This window comes from Salmo salar, chromosome 14, assembly GCF_965601325.2.
Source record: "Salmo salar chromosome 14, fSalSal1, whole genome shotgun sequence".
Classification (NCBI taxonomy): domain Eukaryota; kingdom Metazoa; phylum Chordata; class Actinopteri; order Salmoniformes; family Salmonidae; genus Salmo; species Salmo salar.
The window spans coordinates 33362501-33386946 of NC_138304.1; the positions used below are offsets into that span (position 1 = coordinate 33362501).

General features: G+C 41.3%; 1 protein-coding gene across 4 annotated transcripts in view; it reads right to left on the reverse strand.

Annotated features, from left to right (window-relative positions):
• The window catches only part of LOC106569121 (RB1-inducible coiled-coil protein 1), a 31868-nt gene extending 24001 nt beyond the window's left edge, over positions 1-7867 (reverse strand). For all 4 annotated transcript variants that reach the window (XM_045694201.2, XM_014140107.3, XM_045694200.2 and 1 more), the window contains exons 1-5: positions 7504-7867; positions 5892-6024; positions 5651-5777; positions 5302-5472; positions 2562-2764 (exon numbers count right to left, since the gene is read on the reverse strand). In XM_045694201.2, the coding sequence (XP_045550157.2) occupies positions 2562-2764; positions 5302-5472; positions 5651-5777; positions 5892-5962 (572 nt within the window). In that variant the 5' untranslated portion in view covers positions 5963-6024; positions 7504-7867. The remainder of the gene's footprint in view (positions 1-2561; positions 2765-5301; positions 5473-5650; positions 5778-5891; positions 6025-7503) is intronic.
• Positions 7868-24446: the final 16579 nt, after the last annotated feature.

Consider the following 24446-nt stretch of genomic DNA (forward strand, 5'->3'; position numbering starts at 1 on the left):
TTAAATGAAGTGATCAAATATACAGACCACAAATTCAAATTGGCTATACTCAAACTCTCCAACATTATCCTCACTGCAGGTATTTTCCCCGATATTTGGAACCAGGGATTGATCACACCAACCTATAAAATTGGAGGCAAATTTGACCCAAATAATTACAAAGGAATTTGCGTTAACAGCAACTTGTGGAAAATTCTTTGCAGTATTATAAATAGCAGAATACATCATTTCCTTGACTAACACAACGTCCTGAGCAGAAGCCAGATTGGATTTCTAAAAAATTATCGTACAACAGACCACATTTACACCATCCACACTCTAATTGACAAACAAGTAAACCAAAACAAAGGCAAAACCTACTCGTGTTTTGTAGATTTCAAGAAAGCATTTGATTCAATTTGGCACTAAGGTACTTTTTATAAACTAATAGAAAGTGGTATTGGAGGGAAAACATATGATGTTATTAAATCAATGTAGCAAACAGACTTCTTCTCTCAGGGACGGGGAGTGAAACAGGGCTGCCCAATAAGTCCAACACTATTTAACATCTACATTAATTAATTGGCAAAAATATTAGAAGAATCGGAAGCACCTTGTATCACCCTACACAACACTGCTGTACGCAGATGACCTGGTGCTGCTGTCTCCCACTAAAGAAGGGTTACAGCAGCACCTAGATCGTCTTCACAGGTTCTGTCAGACCTGGGCTCTGACCATTAACCTAAAAAAAAACTAATATAATGATATTCCAAAAAAGGTCCCGAAATCAGGATGACAAATATAAATTCTATTTGGATACAGTTCTATTAGAACATACCAAAACCTACAATTATCTAGGACTAAATATCAGCAACACAGGTAGCTTTCACATGGCTGTGAATGAGCTGAGAGACAAAGCAAGAAGAGCATTCTACGCCATTAAAAGGAACATTAAAATTGAAATTCCAATAAGAATCTGGCTCAAAATGTTCCAGTAGGTTATAGAACCAATTGCTCTATATGGCAGTGAAGTATGGGGTCCACTCTCTAATAATGCATTCACCAAATGGGACAAATATCCAACTGAAATAATGCATGCAGAGTTTTGCAAGACTGTATTGCAAGTGCAAAGAAACTCCAAATAACACATGTAGATCAGAATTGGGCCAATACACCCTCCTCATTCGTATAGAAAAAAAGAGCCATCAAATTTTACAACCATCTAAAAACAAGTGACCCCAAAACATTCCATCACACAGCTCTACAATGTCAAGAGACGAAACCAGAGAAGAGTCCCCTCAGCCAGCTGGTTCTGAGGCTCAGTTTACAAACCCAAACCAACCCCATAGAGCCTCAGGACAGCACTCAGAAAATCTGGCCCAATCAAATCATCACAAAACAAGAAGAAAAATATATCACCTATTGGAAAGACACCACAAAAAATCAAAGTAAACTTCAATGCTATTTGGCTCTAAACAGACAGTACTTGGTGGAAGACTATCTGACCACTGTGACTGATAGAAAACTGAGGAAAACACTGACTAGGTACAGACTCAGTGAGCACAGTCTGGCTATAGAGACCGTTCATCACAGACAAACCTGGCTGCCCAGAGAGGACAGGCTGTGCTCACTCTGCTCCAGGGGAGAGGTAGAGACAGAGCTGCATTTCCTATTACACTGTGACAAATACTCAGACCTAAGAAAATATTTATTTCCCCAAATTATAATTCAATACAAAGAATTTTAAACTATTAAAGATGAAAAAAATATCAAATGTTTATTGGGTGAAAAGCCAAAATGTGCAGTTTTTGTCAGCCAAATGTGTCCTCCTGTCACAACATGAGGGACAGCAAGTGAAAAGTGCAATGTAATGTTGATAATATTTCCCATCTTGTTTTGTCTTTCATACCATGTCATGTGTCTTCTCAGTCATGTTGACACTGGTCTCCTACCATTGCTTTAATGTATTGTTGTTCTGATTAACATTGTTGTTGTAGTTGTTGTTAATGGTAATCCCATGTCCACTACTACTATTATTATTATTGCTGTTGGTCCCACCATTTATTTATATATAAATAAATATATAAATATATATTTTTCTATATGTATACTTTGACAATGTAAGTAATAATGAACTTGCCATGTCAATAAAGTCAATTGAATTGAGAATTGAGAGACAGACCGAGAGAGAGACAGACCGAGAGAGAGAGAGAGACAAAGAGACAGACAGAGACAGACAGAGAGTGTGTCTCAGTTGGTAGAGCATGGCCCTTGCAACACCAGAGTTGTGGGTTTGAAAAAAAATAATATGAAAATGTATGCACTTAGTACTGTAAGTCAGTCTGGATAAGAGTGTCTGCTAAATGACTCAAATGTAATGAACATAATTAGCTGATGTGGAGTGCCACACACAGATCTATAACCTGATACAGCCCTTTATCCGTCAGATACATTCATTTAACCTGAATAATTCATTGAAATTGAACCTATTGACTGAACTATCACAGCAGGGGGGTGCATTACTCTCGCCCCCCCCCCTTTCAATTGCATTGAACTTAAAATGTATGCCGGGAGTCACTTACTTTGTCAGTTTCAATTTGATATCCTCAAAGTCTTGTTGATAATTCATGTATGCCGTGTCAAATTTCCACAGTAGCTTCTGATAGGACAGCGTGCAGTCATCCAGGTTGGCCATGATGGCAGCCCAGCCTTGGTGTTGGAGGTGTTCATCGTGAACCAGGCGTTCGCAGAAAGAGCAAAGTTTCTTGGCAACTTCAAACATTTCCTAGAGAAGCATAATAAAAAAGGTATTCAGAAGTTTGATCACACTAAAAATGCCAAAACAATCCTACACTTGATTAGCCCTTCTCTCAGCACATTTGAAATCTGCAGGCTAAAGCTAAATCTAGACTTGGTTTCCTCTATCGTAATCACTCCTCTTTCACCCCAGCTGCCAAACTAACCTTGATTCAGATGACCATCCTACCCATGCTAGATTACGGAGACATAATTTATAGATCGCAGTTAAGGGTGCTCTCGAGAGGCTAGATGTTCTTTACCATTCAGCCATCAGATTTGCCACCAATGCTCCTTAACCTGTTAGGGCTAGGGGGCAGTATTGACACAACCGGATAAAAAACGTACCCGACTTAATCTGGTTACTACTCCTGCCCAGTAACTAGAATATGCATATAATTATTGGCTTTGGATAGAAAACACCCTAAAGTTTCTAAAACTGTTTGAATGGTGTCTGTGAGTATAACAGAACTCATATGGCAGGCAAAAACCTGAGAAGATTCCTTACAGGAAGTGCCCTCTCTGACAAGTTCTTGTTCTTCTTGGCTCTGTTTATTGAAAACTGAGGATCTTTGTGTAACGTGACACTTCCTACGGCTCCCATAGGCTCTCAGAACCCGGGAAAAAGCTGAATGATATCGAGGCAGCCCCTGGCTGAAAAACATTAGCGCGTTTGGATAGTGGCCGGTCACAGTACTATGAGACTCAGGCTCGTGCACGAGGGGATCCCATGCTTTTTTTTCTCTCTCTCTTTGAACGTAAACACGCTTTCCCGGTCGGAATATTATTGCTTTTTTATGAGAAAAATGGCATAAAAATGGATTTTAAACAGCGGTTGACATGCTTCGAAGTACGGTAATGGAATATTTAGACATTTTTTGACACGAAATGCGTCGTGCGCGTGACCCTTATTTACACTTCGGATAGTGTCTTGAACGCACGAACAAAACGCCGCTACTTGGATATAACTATGGATTATTTTGAACCAAACCAACATTTGTTATTGAAGTAGAAGTCCTGGGAGTGCATTCTGACGAAGAACAGCAAAGGTAATAACATTTTTCTTATAGTAAATCTGACTTTGGTGAGTGCGAAACTTGCTGGGTGTCTAAATAGCTAGCCCTGTGATGCCGGGCTATCTACTCAGATTATTCTAAAATGTGCTTTCACCGAAAAGCTATTTTAAAATCGGACATAGCGAGTGCATAGAGGAGTTCTGTATCTATAATTCTTAAAATAATTGTTATGTTTTTTGTGAACGTTTATCGTGAGTAATTTTGTAAATTCACCGGAAGTTTGCGGGGGGTATGGTAGTTTTGAACGTCACATGCTAATGTAAAAAAGCTGGTTTTTGATATAAATATGAACTTGATTGAACAAAACATGCATGTATTGTATAACATAATGTCCTAGGGTTGTCATCTGATGAAGATCAAAGGTTAGTGCTGCATTTAGCTGTGGTTTGGGTTTATGTGACATTATATGCTAGCTTGAAAAATGGGTGTCTGATTATTTCTGGCTGGGTACTCTGCTGACATAATCTAATGTTTTGCTTTCGTTGTAAAGCCTTTTTGAAATCGGACAGTGTGGTTAGATTAACGAGAGTCTTGTCTTTAAAATGGTGTAAAATAGTCATATGTTTGAGAAATTGAAGTAATAGCATTTCCAAGGTATTTGAATAACGCGCCACAGGATTCCACTGGCTGTTCCTTAGGTGGGACGATTTAGTCCCACTGGCCCTAGAGAAGTTTTAAAGGACACATCACTGCACTCTATACTCCTCTGCAAACTGGTAATCTCTGCATACCCGTCGCAAGACCCACTGGTTGATGCTTATTTATAAAACCCTCTTAGGCCTCACTCCCCCCTATCTGAGATACCTACTGCAGCCCTCATCCTCTACATACAACACCCATTCTCCCAGTCACATTCTGTTAAAAGTCCCCTAAGCACACACATCCCTGGGTCGCTCCTCTTTTCAGTTCGCTGCAGCTAGCGACTGGAATGAGCTGCGATCACACACTCAAACTGGACTGTTTTATCTCAATCTCTTCACTCAAAGACTCAAATCATGGACAATCTTACTGACAGTTGTGGCTGCTTTACGTGATGTATTGTTGTATCTACCTTCTTGCCCTTTGTGCTGTTGTCTGTGCCCAATAATGTTTTGTGCTGCTACCATGTGTTGCTACCATGCTGTGTTGTCATGTGTTGCTGCCTTGCTATGTTATTTTAGGTCTCTCTTGTCGTGATGTGTGTTTTGTCATATATATATATACTCAGATATATATATTTTTTTATTATTTTTTTTTTTTAATCCCAGCCCCCGTCCCCACAGGAAGCCTTTTGCCAGGTCGTCATTGTAAATAAGAATTTATTCTTAACTGACTGCCTAGTAAAATAAAGGTTGAATAAAAAATAAAGTACCCTTATTTTAATATTGAGTATGGTAAAACAAGGTAGAGCAACATTGATGGCTTATTTTGAGAAAGTAGTAACTAGACCAGAAAGCAACAAAACATTTACCACAGCAAGTTGTGTTCGCGAGGCAACGGTGTGAAAGACTGCTGGCATCATTAGTGACTCCTCCACCTTGAGCTCCATCTCATTCTCAATAGAGAAGGTGGTTTTGGTGATAGTCGGAGCCCGGTCACACAAAATCATCTCTTTGTTGAACAGGAATATGGGGTTGGTGTCCTGGGAAACAAAAACACAATGTGTCAAGACTATTGAACAGAACACATCTGGAATTATGACGTCCTTTTTTTCTCTCTCAGCATCTTGCACAGAAAACTGCCATCAATCAAGTCAAAACCAGCTCCTTTCTGCAACACAAACCAAAAACACACAATCATTCCAAATGATGCAAATTTACCGTGCCAGCACTGTAGCTGCAGACTCGCCTCTCTGCAACCATACACTCCCCTCCATTGACAACCAGGACTTGATGTTGGGTTGCAATCTTGTACTTGACCTGGATGGCATGTTTGAGGTCCAACACTCTGCAAGATGACAGGTTCAGAGAATGTTTTGATTTCCGCACAAATTACATTTTCCATAGAGACTAGTAGAAAATGGATAAGGATAATCTGAAAGATTAAATAAATGGGTCTTACGTTTGGACAGCCAGCTCTGTGTCAAATGTCAGAGTGCTTCCATTGTTGACCTGGAATACATACAACTTCATGTTGAATCCTCCAGCGATCTTCACACTCTTTTATCTTGATCATTTAGTCATTCAACACCACCCTGTGAAGTTAAAAAAGGTATTTACAATAGTTAGGTATTTACTTTTGGTTGTGATGTTCTATACTGTTTACTATTCATGCTACTAGAAGCTACCTTACATTTTAGACAATTCGTTCAAGTCTCCCAAAGACATTTATTGACACATAAATCACAATCTCTAGCTAATTTTCTTTGAAAGACAGAGGTCCTGTACCGGTAAGAAAACAAATCCCAAAAAGATCATTACAAACTGGGTGGTTCGAGACCTGAATGATTGGCTGACAGTCGTGGTATATGACAAAACATTTACTGGTCTAATTACGTTGGTAACCAGTTTACAATAACAATAAGGCACCTCAGGGGTTTGTGATATATGGCCAATATACCATCGCTAAGGGCTGTGTCCAGGCACTCCGCGTTGCTTGGTGCTTAAGAACAGCCCTTAGTCTGGTATATTGTCCATATACCACACACCCTCGGGCCTTATTGAGAAGATAACTAAAAAGCAGCCACACGTGTGGAGCTTCTAACCTAAACTAATTCAGTAGTTCGTTGAACTCAACTAAATAATGTTTCTTTCAATTTGACAACATCTGGCTAGTTCCAAAATGAATAGACGCTGCTACTTTCCTTGTTGGGCAAACGTTCATTGTCCAGCAAAATTATTATCAGGCGAAATTTACATTTGGGCACACTCACTAAATAGGCAGTCAGGGGGTTTAGCTACAGGCTGAGTCATGGTGGCTACTAGCTAGCAAGCAAAAGGTAACGTCGGCGAACTACATTGTAAACAAGACTGAGGACGCCTGCCTCACATTGAAACTTGTCTAGAAACAACAAGCAATATGGCTAGCTGCCAACTAAATTACAGGTTTGATCAGCCAAACACAACAGACACGTAAAAACATTGGATATACGCCCCGAGCTAGCGAACACGCTGTGTAAGTTAGAAAACTAGCGTGGCACGCACCAGCGGGGATAACTAAATGATTTGTCTACATGTGAAACATGACCGTATGGCTCTCCGCCGATCAAATACGAAGCCTTGACACCGTCGTCCGTGGCTAGCAAGCTTTAACGTTAGCTCGCTATACTTGCGTAATAGACCATTAACGTTTGTAGCTAACGTTAGCCAGTTAGCTTGAAGTCAAGGTTGGACAAAATAAAAGGCAAACAAAAGTACGAACTAAAGACACATTTATATCGACATAGCTATTTGGTTAATGAACTAACTAATACATGTCTTAAATCCCTTTCCTCTGACGTTTCTCAGCAAATTAGCGTTAGCAGACGTTGCCTAACCACTACCTACTGATAGCTAGTTTAGCTAACTAACTAGCGTTATATTTCTGCAAGTTTACAACCATGACAGTGAATGGGTCCTAAAAGTCCCCTCTCCTATTTACATAAATGTTACATGACTGACATGTGTCTAACAATAAGAGAAACTCTTACCTTTTACATGACTGACATGTGTCTAACAATAAGAGAAACTCTTACCTTTTTTGTTTTCTCCCATCTCCTCCTCCGCCTTGGCGAGCTACCGGTAGCACGCTAACTTAGCTGGCTAGTTTGGTTTAGCTTTAACGGCATCGAGTTAGCTACTAGCTAGCTGGATTTAGAAAGCTAGCCGAATATCTAGCTAGCTGTGTGGAATGATTAGCTAGTCTGTCTCAATCTTAGTTTTTACGATCGATTCATATTGCTATGTAACTACACATTTGCATGGTTTGTTATGGGTCTTTTTTTTAAAACCAGGGTTATGTGACAAGACAGGTTTATTTCAAGTAACGTTAGCTAGCAAGCTAACACCCTACTCTGCAGCTGTGTTTTGTTGTTATCGTCGTCGTCACTGCACAGCAAGGTGCATTCTGGGAGAAGAAAAAGTAATGGCTGTGTTTTTCTGCAACATGTGAAGGGGTGTGGTAGAGAGGGGCTCCACTACACATAAACTGGGGACCTTTAATTAATTATCTACCCCACCAACTTGACAATCCAATGACAAACACATATGGCATTGTATGTAGAGATTGATAACTCTCCACCTCCAATACATATTTTACATTTTATGTAATTTTAGAAAACGCTCTTATCCAGAGGGACTTACAGGAGCAATTTAGGTTACGTGCCTTGCTCAAGGGCACATCAACATATTCTTTTCCCCCTATTCGCCTCAGGGATTCAAAACAGCGACCTTTTGGTTACTGGCCCAACACTCTTTACCGCTAGGCTACCTGCCTGCCTACACATTATACTTGAAAGCAGACATCCATGCAGCATTAGCATGCATAAAAAAATACAGAATTTCAATATAATCATCTTGAAATATGGCAGGCATGTCACTGGATTCGGGTTCACAGTCTTTCCTGGAGAACCTGTCTAAATGACTATCGACCCATAGCACTCTGACGGACTTCCTGACGGGCCGCCTCCAGGTGATGAGGGTAGGCAACAAAACATCTGCCATGCTGACCCGCAACACGGGGGCAACTCGGGTGTGTGCTTAGTCCCCTCCTGTACTCCCTGTTTACCCAAGACTGTGTGTCCGCGCACAACTCCAACACCATTAAGTTTGCTGACAACACGATGGTGGTAGGGTTGATCACCGACAACGATGAGACAGCTTATAGGGAGGAGGTCAGTGACATGGCAATGTGGTGCCAGGACAACAACCTCTCCCTCAACGTCAGCAAAACAAAGGAGCAGATCGTGGACTACAGGAAACGGAGGGGTGAGCACGCCCCCATCCACATCGATGGGGCTGTAGTGGAGTGGGTTGAGAGCTTCAAGGTCTTTGGTGTCCACATCATTAAGGAATTAACATGGTCCACACACACCAACACAGTTGTGAAGAAGGCACGACAACGTCTCTTCCCCCTCAGGAGGCAGAAAATATTTGGTATGGGCCCTCAGATCCTGAAAAAGTTCTACAGCTTCACCATTGAGAGCATCTTGACTGGCTGCATCACCACTTGATATGGCAACTGACCGCAAGTGTGTATAGCCTAGTACATCACTGGGGCCAAGCAAGCTCCCTGCCACCCAGGACCTCTACACCAGGATGTGTCAGAGGCTCTAAAAATTGTCAAAGACTCCAGTCACCCAAGTCATAGACTGTTCTTTCTGCTACCGCATAGCAAGCGTTACCGAGGTACCAAGTCTGGAACCAGCAGGACACTGAACAGCATCTACATCCAAGCCATAAGACTGCTAAATAGTTAACCAAATAGCTACCCGGACTACATGCATGGATCCTTTTTGCACTAAATCTTTTAAATCATCACATACACTGCTGCTGTTTATTATATGTCCTGCTGCCTAGTCACTTTACCCCAACCTATATGTACTGTACGTATCTAACTCTATTACCTTGCACCCCTGCACATCAACTCGGGACTGGTACACCGTGTATATAGCTAAGTTATCGTTACTCATTATGTATTTATTCCTTGTGTTATATACAGTTTAAGTTGGAAGTTTACATACACCTTAGCCAAATACATTTAAACTCAGTTTTTCAAAATTCCTGACATTTAATCCTAGTAAAAATTCCCTGTCTTAGGTCAGGTAGGATGACCACGTTATTTTAAGAATGTGAAATGTCAGAATAATAGTAGAGAGAATGATTTATTTCAGATTTTATTTCTTTCATCACATTCCCAGTGGGTCAGAAGTTTACATACACTCAATTAGTATTTGGTAGCATTGCCTTTAAATTGTTTAACTTGGGTCAAACGTTTCAGGTAGCCTTCCAAAAGCTTCCCACAATAAGTTGGGTGAATTTTGGCCCATTCCTCTTGACAGAGCTGGTGTAACCGAGTCAGGTTTGTAGGCCTCCTTGCTCGCACACGCTTTTTCAGTTCTGTCCACAAATGTTCTATAGGATTGAGGTCAGGGCTTTGTGATGGCCACTCCAATGCCTTGACTTTGTTGTCCTTAAGCCATTTTGCCACAACTTTGGAAGTATGCTTGGTGTCATTGTCCATTTGGAAGACCAATTTGCGACCAGGCTTTAACTTCCTGATTGATGTCTTGAGATGTTGCTTCAATATATCCACATAATTTTCCTTCCTTATGATTCCATCTATTTTGTGAAGTGCACCAGTCCCTCCTGCAGCAAGGCACCCGACAACATGATGCTGCCACCCCCGTGCTTCACGGTTGAGATGGTGTTCTTCGGCTTGCAAGCCTCCCCCTTTTTCCTCCAAACATAACGATGGTCATTAAGGCCAAACAGTTCTATTTTTGTTTCATCAGACCAGAGGACATTTCTCCAAAAAGTACGATCTTTGTCCCCATGTGCAGTTGCAAACTGTAGTCTGGCTTTTTTATGGCGGTTTTGGAGCAGTGGCTTCTTCCTTGCTGAGCGGCCTTTCAGGTTATGTCGATATAGGACTCGTTTTACTGTGGATATAGATACTTTTGTACCTGTTTCCTCCAGCATCTTCACAAGGTCCTTTGCTGTTGTTCTGGGATTGATTTGCACTTTTCGCACCAAAGTACATTCATCTCTAGGAGACAGAACGCATATCCTTTCTGAGCGGTATGATGGCTGCGTGGTCCTATGGTGTTTAGACTTGCGTACGATTGTTTGTACAGATGAACGTGGTACCTTCAAGCGTTTGGAAATTTCTCCCAAGGATGAACCAGACTTTTGGAGGTCTACAATTTTTTTCTGAGGTTTTGGCTGATTTCTTTTGATTTTCCCATGTTGTCAAGCAAAGAGGCAGTGCGTTTGAAGGTAGGCCTTGAAATACATCCACAGGTACACCTCCAATTGACTCAAATGATGTCAATTACCCTATAAGAAGCTTCTAAAACCATGACATCATTTTCTGGAATTTTCCATGTTGTTTAAAGGCACAGTCTACTTAGTGTCTGCAAACTTCTGACCCACTGGAATTGTGATACAGTGAATTATAAGTGAAATAATCTGTCTGTACAATTGCACAAAGAAGATGTCCTAACCGACTTGCCAAAACAATAGTTTGTTAACAAGAAATTTGTGGAGTGGTTGAAAATCAAGTTTTAATGACTCCAACCAAAGTGTATGTAAACTTCCGACTTCAACTGTAAATATATATATTTTTTTAATCTGTTTTTTCTCTGCATTGTTGGGAAGGGCCCGCAAGTAAGCATTTCACTGTTAGTCGACACTTGTTTACGAAGCATGTGACAAATCAAATTTGATTTGATGATTTTGATTTGAGTATAATTGCAATCAACCCTTCAAGTAATAAAGTATTTGCTATCAGAATCAACTTAATTCACCATGAAGTTGCCTACACATGTACCAGGAATACGACCTGGTGAAATGGTGCTGACCACAACAAGCAGAATATACAGACCGAATATATAAGAAAATCAGTTACAGTGAGGGAAAAAAGTATTTGATCCCCTGTTGATTTTGTACGTTTGCCCACTGACAAAGAAATGATCAGTCTATAATTTTAATGGTAGGTTTATTTGAACAGTGAGAGACAGAATAACAACAAAAAAATCCAGAAAAACGCATGTCAAAAATTTTATAAATTGATTTGCATTTTAATGAGGGAAATAAGTATTTGACCCCTCTGCAAAACATGACTTAGTACTTGGTGGCAAAACCCTTGTTGGCAATCACAGAGGTCAGACGTTTCTTGTAGTTGGCCACCAGGTTTGCACACATCTCAGGAGGGATTTTGTCTCACTCCTCTTTGCAGATCTTCTCCAAGTCATTAAGGTTTCGAGGCTGACATTTGCCAACTCGAACCTTCAGCTCCCTCCACAGATTTTCTATGGGATTAAGGTCTGGAGACTGGCTAGGCCACTCCAGGCCCTTAATGTGCTTCTTCTTGAGCCACTCCTTTGTTGCCTTGGCCGTGTGTTTTGGGTCATTGTCATGCTGGAATACCCATCCACGACCCATTTTCAATGCCCTGGCTGAGGTTCTCACCCAAGATTTGACGGTACATGGCCCCGTCCATCGTCTCTTTGATGCGGTGAAGTTGTCCTGTCCCCTTAGCAGAAAAACACCCCCAAAGCATAATGTTTCCACCTCCATGTTTGACGGTGGGGATGGTGTTCTTGGGGTCATAGGCAGCATTCCTCCTCCTCCAAACACGTCGATTTGAGTTGATGCCAAAGAGCTCCATTTTGGTCTCATCTGACCACAACACTTTCACCCAGTTGTCCTCTGAATCATTCAGATGTTCATTGGCAAACTTTAGACGGGCATGTATATGTGCTTTCTTGAGCAAGGGGACCTTGCGGGCGCATTAGGATTTCAGTCCTTCACAGCATAGTGTGTTACCAATTGTTTTCTTGGTGACTATGGTCCCAGCTGCCTTGAGATCATTGACAAGATCCTCCCGTGTAGTTCTGGGCTGATTCCTCACCGTTCTCATGATCATTGCAACTCCACGAGGTGAGATCTTGCATGAAGCCCCAGGCCGAGGGAGATTGACAGTTCTTTTGTGTTTCTTCTATTTGCGAATAATCGCACCAACTGTTGTCACCTTCTCACCAAGCTGCTTGGCGATGGTCTTGTAGCCCATTCCAGCCTTGTGTAGGTCTACAATCTTGTCCCTGACATCCTTGGAGAGCTCTTTGGTCTTGGCCATGGTGGAGAGTTTGGAATCTGATTGATTGATTGCTTCTGTGGACAGGTGTCTTTTATACAGGTAACAAGCTGAGATTAGGAGAACTCCCTTTAAGAGTGTGCTCCTAATCTCAGCTCGTTACCTGTATAAAAGACACCTGGGAGACAGAAATCTTTCTGATTGAGAGGGGGTCAAATACTTATTTCCCTCATTAAAATGCAAATCAATTTCAATATTTTTTTTAAATGCGTTTTTCTGGATATTCTTGTTGTTATTCTGTCTCTCACTGTTCAAATAAACCTACCATTACAATTATAGACTGATAATTTCTTTGTCAGTGGGCAAACGTACAAAATCAGCAGGGGATCAAATACTTTTTTCCCTCACTGTACACATAATCCACATACAGTATATACACTATAGATACAGCAAAACAGAACAATTACACACCAAGGAAACACATTTCCCCTACCATACTCCTAGTCCTACTTTTGGTCATCTGAATATTCAATTCAGGATGGTTTATATACAATTCAAAATGACAACAAATAACTAGAGTGGCTTCTACAAGGCTTATATCGGGAAAGTAGTAGTCATATTAGCATTTATTTGTAGTTCGCAGTCATAGACTGAGTTGTAGATCAATGTACAATCATACATTTCAATCAACAAGACAACAAGGCTATACTAATTACAGTTTTTCCCAGTTAACACACATTTGCTGAAACTACATCTCAGGTACTCAAAACTCTAAACACAAAACAGTTAGCTAATTTCCCCAAACCCCACAGACATCTTGCAGAATTAAACACAGCAATCAAAATCATGTACTCTATGCTCAAAATGAAACACACACACATCAAATTAATCTAATTTAGTGACTACCGACATCACACTAATGTGACATATTCATAACACTATTCTCAGAACCTATTTCATTGTAAAGACTATGATTTTGTTGTTACACTGTACATTGTTTGTGTATAATCAAACAAGAAAGGAACACAAATGTATTTTTTTTATATTGCAACATGACTCGGTACATAGTTAAACAGCATACTGTAAGCACAAATATAGTAAAAATGCAAACATACAGTACATATATTTTTTGCATATGCAAAGGAAGATAAATAGTCTTATTTGTACTACTGTACTGTATGTTAGATCAATTGTACAGAATAGATAAAGAAACTGTCAAAATACAGTAAAATTAAAATCATAAGTCAAGAAAGAAATACTCCATTGCGAATAAAAAAAAGCATGCATGTCTGTTGTATTGGTCTGGCCACAGCTTTTCATCAACATCACAGGCGATATTCTCCTTGGCCAGACAGCAGGGGAAATATCTTCTGGCATGACGCATCCACCCCTGACAGGACTCTGCTAGAATGTCACCACATGCCTCCTCCATTGCCTGGAGAAGGGCCATACGTTCATTGAGTTTACGATCCTATACTTTCCACCGCCATGCTGAAAACAACTCCTCAGTGGGGTTGAGAAATGGTAAATATGGTGGGTGATAGAGAATTGTCAACCTGGGATGGTCATGGAACCAGTTGAGGACCTCAGCAGCCCATTGGAAAGTCACGTTGTCCCAAATTAGAACATACATTTGCTGCTAAGGTTCACCTGGCCCTCTCAGCTCTGGCTGAAAAATATTGTCATGTAAGGTGTTCAGGAAATTAAGGAGATGGGCAGTGTTGTATGGTCCAAGAGAGGACCCCATTGTGGCTCATAGCTGCTCATGTGGTGATATTTCCCCCGCACTGGCCAGGTACCTCAATGATGGCGCGTTGACCAATTATGTTCCTACCGCTACTCCTCATTTTCGCTAAATTGAATCCAGCCTCATTTATGAATATGAGTTGCTGGGGGATGGGACTTGCATCCAACTTCATGATTCTCTGAAATGACAGTAATTGCTGTTTAGTAAAGTTCACTGGCAACATCAATCTCTAATGTTTCAAGAGTGTAATACTAGTACATTACTTACTTGCACATAATCGTACCGTTTATCCTTCACTCTTTGGGAATTCCTTTGAAATGGGACTGTAGATTTGCTTCATCCGGAAATAGTGTTTCTTTAGGTTGATAAACTCACTCTGATGTTATGGAAGATGGCAGGATTTTCAATAATCTGTTGTTTGATTTCCTGCAGTTTTATGGCAGCATTTTCAACTACCATTTGTACAATGGCAGTCTCCTGTTTGTCTGTAAATAGACACGTTCTACCACCACTTGGTGGTAGTCTTTCAGTTCAATAAAACCAAAATAGCTTACAGTACAGTAAACACTACAGTTATACAGTATACAAGATAAACATGTGACAAAGTAGTATAGCTCCCAATTTCATACATAACAGTAATACATTAAACATTTACTTTGTTTCCCCTTACAGTATGTATTGGAATCTACAGTCTTTACTGTGCTTTATGTTGTACTACTGTCAAGTAGTAAAAGTAGTAGATCGGTACAGTATGTACTGCAGACATCGGACCTATTCTCATTTTGGAACGTCCGGATGATGAATGCTACGGTGAAGAAGCTCAGATTGGGCTGCACTCTCTGCCCAGCCTCTCTCAAGGTCAAACCATGGTTGACCACATGGTCCACCACCATCGCCCTTGTTCTTGGTCTTGATCAGTTGGTAATTGAGCTTAGCTTGTTGAACAGTGTTGCTTTTCATTTGCACACAAGAGATTTTAGTTGTGAAGGTTATGCCAAATGTTTGTTATACAATTTCAATCTGAGTGTAAAGCAAAACATGCCAGTCGTATTGCAGATTCGGTGTATGGTTCTGCTAAATGAGTTACAGGTCTGGGTCATTGTGCCTCATGGGCCAGCTGTAGTGTGTAAACAATTGGGGAAAACTAATGTAGTCAGTTCTGTGGTGCAGACAGCTGTGGATTGATGGTGATGTCAGAGACTCTGTTGCTCTGATGACCCAAGAGACAAAAAGCACAGGTGTTGCTACTGTTGGCAAACTGGGAGAGAATATTTGAATGTATTACATTTGCCTTCCAGCCATTTGAGGTCATTATAAAGTGGCTTCAAATCAAATTAGATTGATATCATTGATAGCAATGGGAATTTGATTTGGTTTGAAACACTGTGCACAAGGTATGGGAACATATGTACATATCATAATTACAATCAGTTACTGGCAGAAATTCCAACAGAATAGAAGAAAAAGTTAAGGGAAAGAAAGGAGAAACTGTTTGTTTGTAGACCTCACATTAAATCTCACAGATGGTTAACTAGAGATAAAATAAATATGTACCATTTTCATTTGGAAAACAACCAATTGGTTGCCATCCCACTCAAAATCCACTTTTACTAGGAAGAGCAGTTTAATACTCCCATCCCTTGGAATCAAGTTTTTGGTTTGATTTATAAAGCAATATAAGACTCCACAATCCTAATGTTTCAGTTGAAGATATTGTACACATTTCTGGCTACTAAAAATATGTTACAGCTACAGGGCATCAAAGAATCCCCTTTGTGACATTTTTGTTGTGTGGAAGTGGAGGATTTGTTAAATATACAACATTAACAATATCTACACTGTATTTCTGATCAATTTGATATTCTTTTAATGGACAAAAAATGTGCTTTTCATTAAAAAACAAGGACATTTCTAAGTGACCCCAAACTTTTGAACGGTAGTGTACATAAAGGCAGGGTAAAGTGACTAGGCATCAGGATAGATAATAAAAAGAGTAAAGTAAAGATCAGACTAGTAGCAGTATATATTTTCAAGGAGCGGGACACTAATCCGGACACTTATAATAAATCCCGCTATGCCCTCAGACAAACCATAAAACAGGCAAAGCGTCAATACAGGACTAAGATTGAATCCTACTACACCGGCTCTGACGCACGTTGAATGTGACAGGTCTCGCAAACTATTACGGACTACAAAGGGAAACCCAGCCGCGAGCTGCCCAGTGACGAGAGCCTACCAGATGAGCTAATTGCATTTTATGCTCACTTGGAGGCAAGCAACACTGAAGCATGCATGAGAACACCAGCTGTTCCGGACAACTGTGTGATCACACTCTCCGTAGCTGATGTGAGCAAGTCCTTTAAACAGGTCAACATTCACAAGGCCGCGGGGCCAGACGGATTACCAGGACATGTACTCAGAGAATGCGCGGACCAACTAGAAAGTGTCTTCACTGATATTTTCAACCTCTCCCTGACCGAGTCTGTAATACCTACATGTTTCAAGCAGACCACCATAGTCCCTGTGCCCAAGAAAGCGAAGGTAACCTGCCTACATTAAATGACTACCTCCCCATAGCACTCACGTAGGTGTATATAGCCTCGTTAATGTTATTTTATTGTGTTACTTTTTATAAAAAAAATGTACCTTCGTTAATTTAGTAAATACTTTCCTTAACTCGATTTCTTGAACTGCATTGTTGGTTAAGGGCTTGTAAGTAAGCATTTCACGGTAAGGTCTACACTTGTATTCGGCGCATGTGACAAAGTTTGATTTGATTTTATCTCCCATTCCTCTCAAACATTTTAGAAAAAGCTGTTGCTCAGCAACTCACTGCCTTCCTGAAGACAAGTAATGTATACGAAATGCTCCAGTATAGTTTTAGAGCCAATCATAGTACTGAGACCTCATTCATGAAGGTGGTAAATTACCTTTTAATGGCGTCAGACCAAGGCTCTGCATTTGTCCTTATGCTCCAAGACCTTAGTGACGCTTTTGACACCATCGAGCACCACATTCTTTTGGAGCGATTGGAAACCTTAATTGGTGTTCATGCACAAATTCTTGCCTGCTTTAGATCTCATCTGTCGGAAAGACATCAGTTCGTCTCTGTGGATGGTTTGTCCTCTGACTAATCAATGGTAAGTTTCAATGTTTCTCAAGCTTCCATTATTGGTGATGTCATTCTGAAACACTATGTCAACTTTCACTGATATGCAGACAACACACAGCTGTACATTTCGATGAAACATGGTGAAGCCCCAAAATTGCCTAAGCTGGAACCCTGGAAGTGGATGGCGGCAAATGTTTTACTTTTAAACTCGGACAAAACAGAGATGCTAGTTCTAGGTCCCAAGAACAAAGAGATCTGCTGTCCGACCTGACAATGAATCTTGATGGTTGTACAGTCGGGACCTCTGCGTTACTTTAGACCCTGATCTCTCTTTTAACAAACATATAAAAAATATTTCAATAGCAGCTTTTTTTCTATCTTCGTAACATTGCAAAAATCTGAAATGTTTTATCCTAAAATTATGCTGAAAAGCTAATCCATGCTTTTGTCACTTCAAGATTAGACTACTGCAATGCGCTACTCTTCAGCTACCCGGATAAAGCACTAAATAATCTTCAGCTAGTGCTAAATTCGGCTGCTAGATTCTTGACTAGAACCCCAACATTTTAGCATATTACTCCAGTGCAAGCCTCTGGCTTCCTGTTAAGGCTAAGGTTGATTTCAAGGTTTTACTGCTAACCTAAAATGCATTACATGGACTTGTTCCTATCTATCACACCGATTTGGTCCATACATACTGAACATACCTACACGTACTCTATGGTCACAAGATGCAACTATCCTTATTGTTCCTAGAATTTCTAAGCAAACAGCTGGTGGCAGGGCTTTCTCCTACAGAATCCAATTTTTATGGAATGGTCTGCCGATCCATGTAAGAGATGCACTGTCTCAACTTTTAAGTCTTCAGTAAGTCCTATGATTTAGTGTAGTCTGGCCCAGGGGTGTGAAGATGAATGGTAAGGCACTGGAGTGACGAACCACCCTTGCAGTCTCTGCCTGCCAGGCTCCCCTCTCTCCACTGGGATTCTCTGTCTTACCCTATTACTTTTTAACTTTTTTCGCTATACTCGGCTTGAGTAGGTTGAGTGTGCCCCCTTTGGCTTGAGTGGTGGGGGAGATCTTCGTGGGCTATACTCTGCCTTGTCTCAGAGAAGTAAGTTAGTGGTCTGTTGATATCCCTTTGGTGGTGTGGGGGCTTTGCTTTGGCAAAGTGGGTGGGGTTATATCCTGCCTGGTTGGCCCTCTCTGGGGGATAACTTTGGACAGGGCCAGTGTCCCCAACCCCCGTCTCAGTCTCCAGTATGTATTCTGCAATAGTCTATGTGCCATGGGGCTAGGGTCAGTCTGGCCTATCTGGTGTAATTCTCCAGTCTTGCCTCAGGACTACCTGGCCTGACAACTCCTAGTTGTCCCGTCCCCAGTCCACCTGGTCGTACTGCTGATCCAGTTTGTGCTGTTCTGCCTGTGGCTATGGAACCCCAAACTGTTCACCGGTCGTGCTACCTTGTCCCAGACCTGCTGTTTCAACCCTCTCAGTCGACCTGGTGTCTCGACCTCTGAATGCTCGGCTATGAAAATCCAAGTGACATTTAATCCTGAGGTGCTGCACCCTCTATAACTATCATGATTATTATTTGACCCTGCATCTATGAAGATTTGAACATCTTGAAGAACGATCTGGGTTTCTTCTTAGGTTCCTGCCTTTCTAGGGAGTTTTTCATAGCCACCGTGCTTCTACATCTACATTGCTTGCTCTGTGGGGTTTTAGGCTGGGTTTCTGTATAAACACTGTGACAACTGCTGATGATTGATTGAATGATTTTGTGGATTAACTTGCATCTGGTTTGAATCTCTTTATATAGTATTTGGAGTTGTACTGTAGTAATTCAATATAATGACACATATTCAATTGCTTAAATATGAAAGGATGGGAACCTTTGTTTTTTTCACTGTTTCTGACGAGACTAATTAGCGTGGAACAGCTAAGTATAAAAGCATGCCCCTTACAGCCTCTTTTACACCTCAATGCTTATGCTGTGTTCATAACCAAGAAGAAAGGTGGTAATTACCAGTTGTGAAGTCGTAAATACCAATTGGATGCATTCTTGTGCTTTGAACTCGTTGAGAAACACAGATTGGCTAATGGCAACAAGCTCCGTCAACCATGAACTAAAAGTACAGCTATCACACTTGTAAACAAATGATGTGCATAAAAATATTAATAAATTTTTATAAATTATGTTTTGTTACATTTAACTGCCGAAATGCTCTTATCGAGGTCGTTTCTGTAGTAGCTGACGTCTGAAGTCAGCATGTGGGAGAAGTCAGCGCTCAGGGATGATAGCCGAGTTTCCAAGTGAATTTTTCCAGTTCTTATGTGGTATATACCACCTTCCCACTTGGTTATGAACGCAGCATTACAGCAGTTCTGATGAGAGCTTTTGTACCTGAAGGTGTGTCCAGACTGGGTGGTGTCTTTTTGACAATTTTTAGGGCCATGCAGTTTTTTTGAATAAATGTTTGGGGTGTGGTCGAATTTGTTTAGTGTTTCTTAATTTAAGTTATAAAATAATTCAAGATGTTCTTTTGAAAGTTATGCCACTGCAATAATGTATTTTTTGTTGCAGTTTATTCAAGGCCTAAGGAACCTGTCTGTCACGTCCTGACCATAGAAAGCTTTTATTTTCGATGGTAGAGTAGGTCAGGGCATGACTGGGGGGTTAGTCTAGTTTATTATTTCTATGTGGGGTTCTAGGTTTGTTTTTCTATGTTGGTGATTGTGTATGATTCCAATTAGAGGCAGCTGGTAATCGTTGTCTCTAATTGGGGATCATACTTAAGTAGCATGTTTTCCACCTGTGGGTTATGGGATATTGTATTTTGAGTAAGTGTGTGTTTATGTTTAGTTGTCTGTTAGCACTGCATTGTCGTCACTGTTAGGTTATTCTTTATTTGTTTTGTATTTGCTTAAGTTTCACTTTATTAATAAAAATTGTGGAACTCTATGTATGCTGCGCCTTGGTCTGATTATTACAAAAACGTGACACTGTCCTCCAGTAACCTAAGGGGATTGTTTTTAATTTTGTATACCTATTTTAATTAATTCCAATTCAATATCTGAGATTTTGTTTGGTTTATTTGTGTACTGGGTCAGTCGACACAAAACATGCATTTAATATCTTCTGGTCTTTGGAGATCGACCTGCAACTGGACACAGACATTTAGTGGATATACTTTTTACCGAATTGAGAACAAAGTAATACCAAGAACAGTTTAGGTGTGAAATTCCTTGCGAGGCTTTCCATTAGCCAACCTGCAACGGGTATGGAGCATCACATATCCTGTTAATTTTATAGCTAGTGAGTTGTCTAACAAGTCAGACTTTTCTTGGTATACAGTCTGAAACAAAGCACTGCAAAATCGTGGACATTTCCCTTACTTTTTTTAATTTTATTTTTATTTCACCTTTATTTAACCAGGTAGGCAAGTTGAGAACAAGTTGTCATTTACAATTGCGACCTGGCCAAGATAAAGCAAAGCAGTTCGACACATACAACACAGAGTTACACATGGAGTAAAACAAACACAGTCAATAATACAGTAGAAAAAATAAGTCTATATACAATGTGAGCAAAGGAGGTGAGATAAGGGAGGTAAAGACAAAGAAGGCCATGGTGGCAAAGTAAATACAATATAGCAAGTAAAACACTGGAATGGTAGATTTGTAGTGGCAGAAAGTGCAAAGTAGAAATAGAAATAATGGGTTGCAAAGGAGCAAAATAAATAAATAAATACAGTAGGGGAAGAGGTAGTTGTTTGGGCTAAATTATAGATGGGCTATGTACAGGTGCAGTGATCTGTGAGCTGCTCTGACAGCTGGTGCTTAAAGCTAGTGAGGGAGATAAGTGTTTCCAGTTTCAGAGATTTTTGTAGTTCGTTCCAGTCATTGGCAGCAGAGAACTGGAAGGAGAGACGGCAAAAGGAGGAATTGGCTTTGGGGGTGACCAGAGAGATATACCTGCTGGAGCACGTGCTACAGGTGGGTGCTGCTATGGTGACCAGTGAGCTGAGATAAGGGGGGAATTTACCTAGCAGGGTATTGTAGATGACCTGGAGCCAGTGGGTTTGGCGACGAGTATGAAGCGAGGGCCAGCCAACGAGAGCGTACAGGTCGCAGTGGTGGGTAGTATATGGGGCTTTGGTGACAAAACGGATGGCACTGTGATAGACTGCATCCAGTTTATTGAGTAGGGTATTGGAGGCTATTTTGTAAATGACATCGCCGAAGTCGAGGATCGGTAGGATGGTCAGTTTTACAAGGCTATGTTTGGCAGCATGAGTGAAGGATGCTTTGTTGCGAAATAGGAAGCCAATTCTAGATTTAACTTTGGATTGGAGATGTTTGATGTGAGTCTGGAAGGAGAGCTTACTGTCTAACCAGACACCTAGGTATTTGTAGTTGTCCACATATTCTAAGTAAGAACCGTCCAGAGTAGTGATGCTGGACGGGCGGGCAGGTGCGGGCAGCGATCGGTTGAAGAGCATGCATTTAGTTTTACTTGTATTTAAGAGCAGTTGGAGGCCACGGAAGGAGAGTTGTATGGCATTGAAGCTTGTCTGGAGGGTTGTTAACACAGTGTCCAAAGAAGGGCCAGAAGTATACAGAATGGTGTCGTCTGCGTAGAGGTGGATCAGAGACTCACCAGTAGCAAGAGCGACATCATTGATGTATACAGAGAAAAGAGTTGGCCCAAGAATTGAACCCTGTGGCACCCCCATAGAAACTACCAGAGGCCCGGACAACAGGCCATCCGATTAGACACATTGAACTCTATCAGAGAAGTAGTTGATGAACCAGGCGAGGCAATCATTTGAGAAACCAAGGCAATTGAGTCTGCCGATGAGGATGTGGTGATTGACAGAGTCGAAAGCCTTGGCCAGGTCAATGAATACGGCAGCACAGTATTGTTTCTTATCGATGGCGGTTACAATATAGTTTAGGACTTTGAGCGTGGCTGAGGTGCACCCATGACCAGCTCTGAAACCAGATTGCATAGCGGAGAAGGTGCGGTGGGATTAAAAATGGTCGGTAATCTGTTTGTTGACTTGGCTTTCGAAGACCTTAGAAAAGGCAGGGTAGGATAGATATAGGTCTGTTGCAGTTTGGGTCAAGAGTGTCCCCTCCTTTGAAGAGGGGGATGACAGCAGCTGCTTTCTAATCTTTTGGAATCTCAGACGACACGGAAGAGGTTGAACAGGCTAGTAATAGGGGTTGTAACAATTTCGGCAGATAATTTTAGAAAGAAAGGGTCGAGATTGTCTAGCCCGGCTGATTTGTAGGGGTCCAGATTTTGCAGCTCTTTCAGAACATCAGCTGACTGGATTTGGGAGAAGGAGAAATGGGGAAGGCTTGGGCGAGTAGCTGTGGGGGGTGCAGTGCTGTTGACCGCGGTAGGGGTAGCCAGGTGGAAAGCATGGCCAGCCGTAGAAAAATGCTTATTGAAATTCTCAATTATAGTGGATTTATCAGAGGTGACAGAGTTTCCTATCCTCAGTGCAGTGGGCAGCTGGGAGGAGGTGTTCTTATTCTCCATGGACTTTACAGTATCCCAGAACTTTTTGGAGTTTGTGTTGCAGGAAGCAAATATCTGCTTGAAAAAGCTAGCCTTGGCTTTTCTAACTGCCTGTGTATATTGGTTTCTAACTTCCCTGAAAAGTTGCATATCACGGGTGCAGTTCGATGCTAATGCAGAATGCCACAGGATGTTTTTGTGTTGGTTAAGGGCAGTCAGGTCTGGAGAGAACCAAGGGCTATATCTGTTCCTGGTTCTACATTTCTTGAATGGGGCATGCTTATTTAAGATGGTGAGGAAGGCATTTAAAAAAAATAACCAGGCATCCTCTACTGACGGGAAGAGGTCAATATCCTTCCAGGATAACCGGGCCAGGTCGATTAGAAATGCTTGCTCACTGAAATGTTTCAGGGAGCGTTTGACAGTGATGAGTGGAGGTCGTTTGACCACTGACCCATTACGGATGCAGGCAATGAGGCAGTGATCGCTGAGATCTTGGTTGAAAACAGCAGAGGTGTATTTAGAGGGCAAGTTGGTTTGGATGATATCTATGAGGGTGCCCGTGTTTATGGCTTTGGGGTGGTACCTGGTAGGTTCATTGATAATTTGTGTGAGATTGAGGGCATCAAGCTTAGATTGTAGGATGGCTGGGGTGTTAAGAATGTCCCAGTTTAGGTCACCTAGCAGCACGAGCTCTGAAGATAGATGGGGGGCAATCAGTTCACATATGGTGTCCAGAGCACAGCTGGGGGCAGAGGGTGGTCTATAGCAGCGGTGAGAGACTTGTTTTTAGAGAGATGGATTTTTAAAAGTAGAAGTTCAAATTGTTTGGATACAGACCTGGATAGTAGGACAGAATTCTGCAGGCTCTCTCTGCAGTAGATTGCCCCCTTTGGCCATTCTATCTTGTCTGAAAATGTTGTAGTTAGGGATGAAGATTTCAGAGTTTTTGGTGGACTTCCTAAGCCAGGATTCAGACACGGCTAGGACATCCGGGTTGGCAGAGTGTGCTAAAGCAGTGAATAAAACAAACTTAGGGAGAAGGCTTCTAATGTTAACATGCATGAAACCAAGGCTATTACGGTTACAGAAGTCATCAAAAGAGAGCGCCCGGGGAATAGGAGTGGAGCTAGGCTACTGCAGGGCCTGGATTCACCTCTACATCACCAGAGGAACAGAGGAGGAGTAGGATAAGGGTACGGCTAAAAGCTAGGAGAATTGGTCGACTGTGATGTCAGAATAGAGAGTAAAAGGAGCAGGTTTCTGGGGCGATAAAATAGCTTCAAGGTATAATGTACAGACAAAGGTATGGTAGGATGTGAATACAGTGGAGGTAAACCTAGGCATTGAGTGATGATAAGAGAGATATTGTCTCTAGAAACATCATTGAAACCAGAAGATGTCATAGCATGTGTGGGTGGTGGAACTGAAAGGTTGGATAAGGTATAATGAGCAGGGCTAGAGGCTCTACAGTGAAATAAGCCAATAAA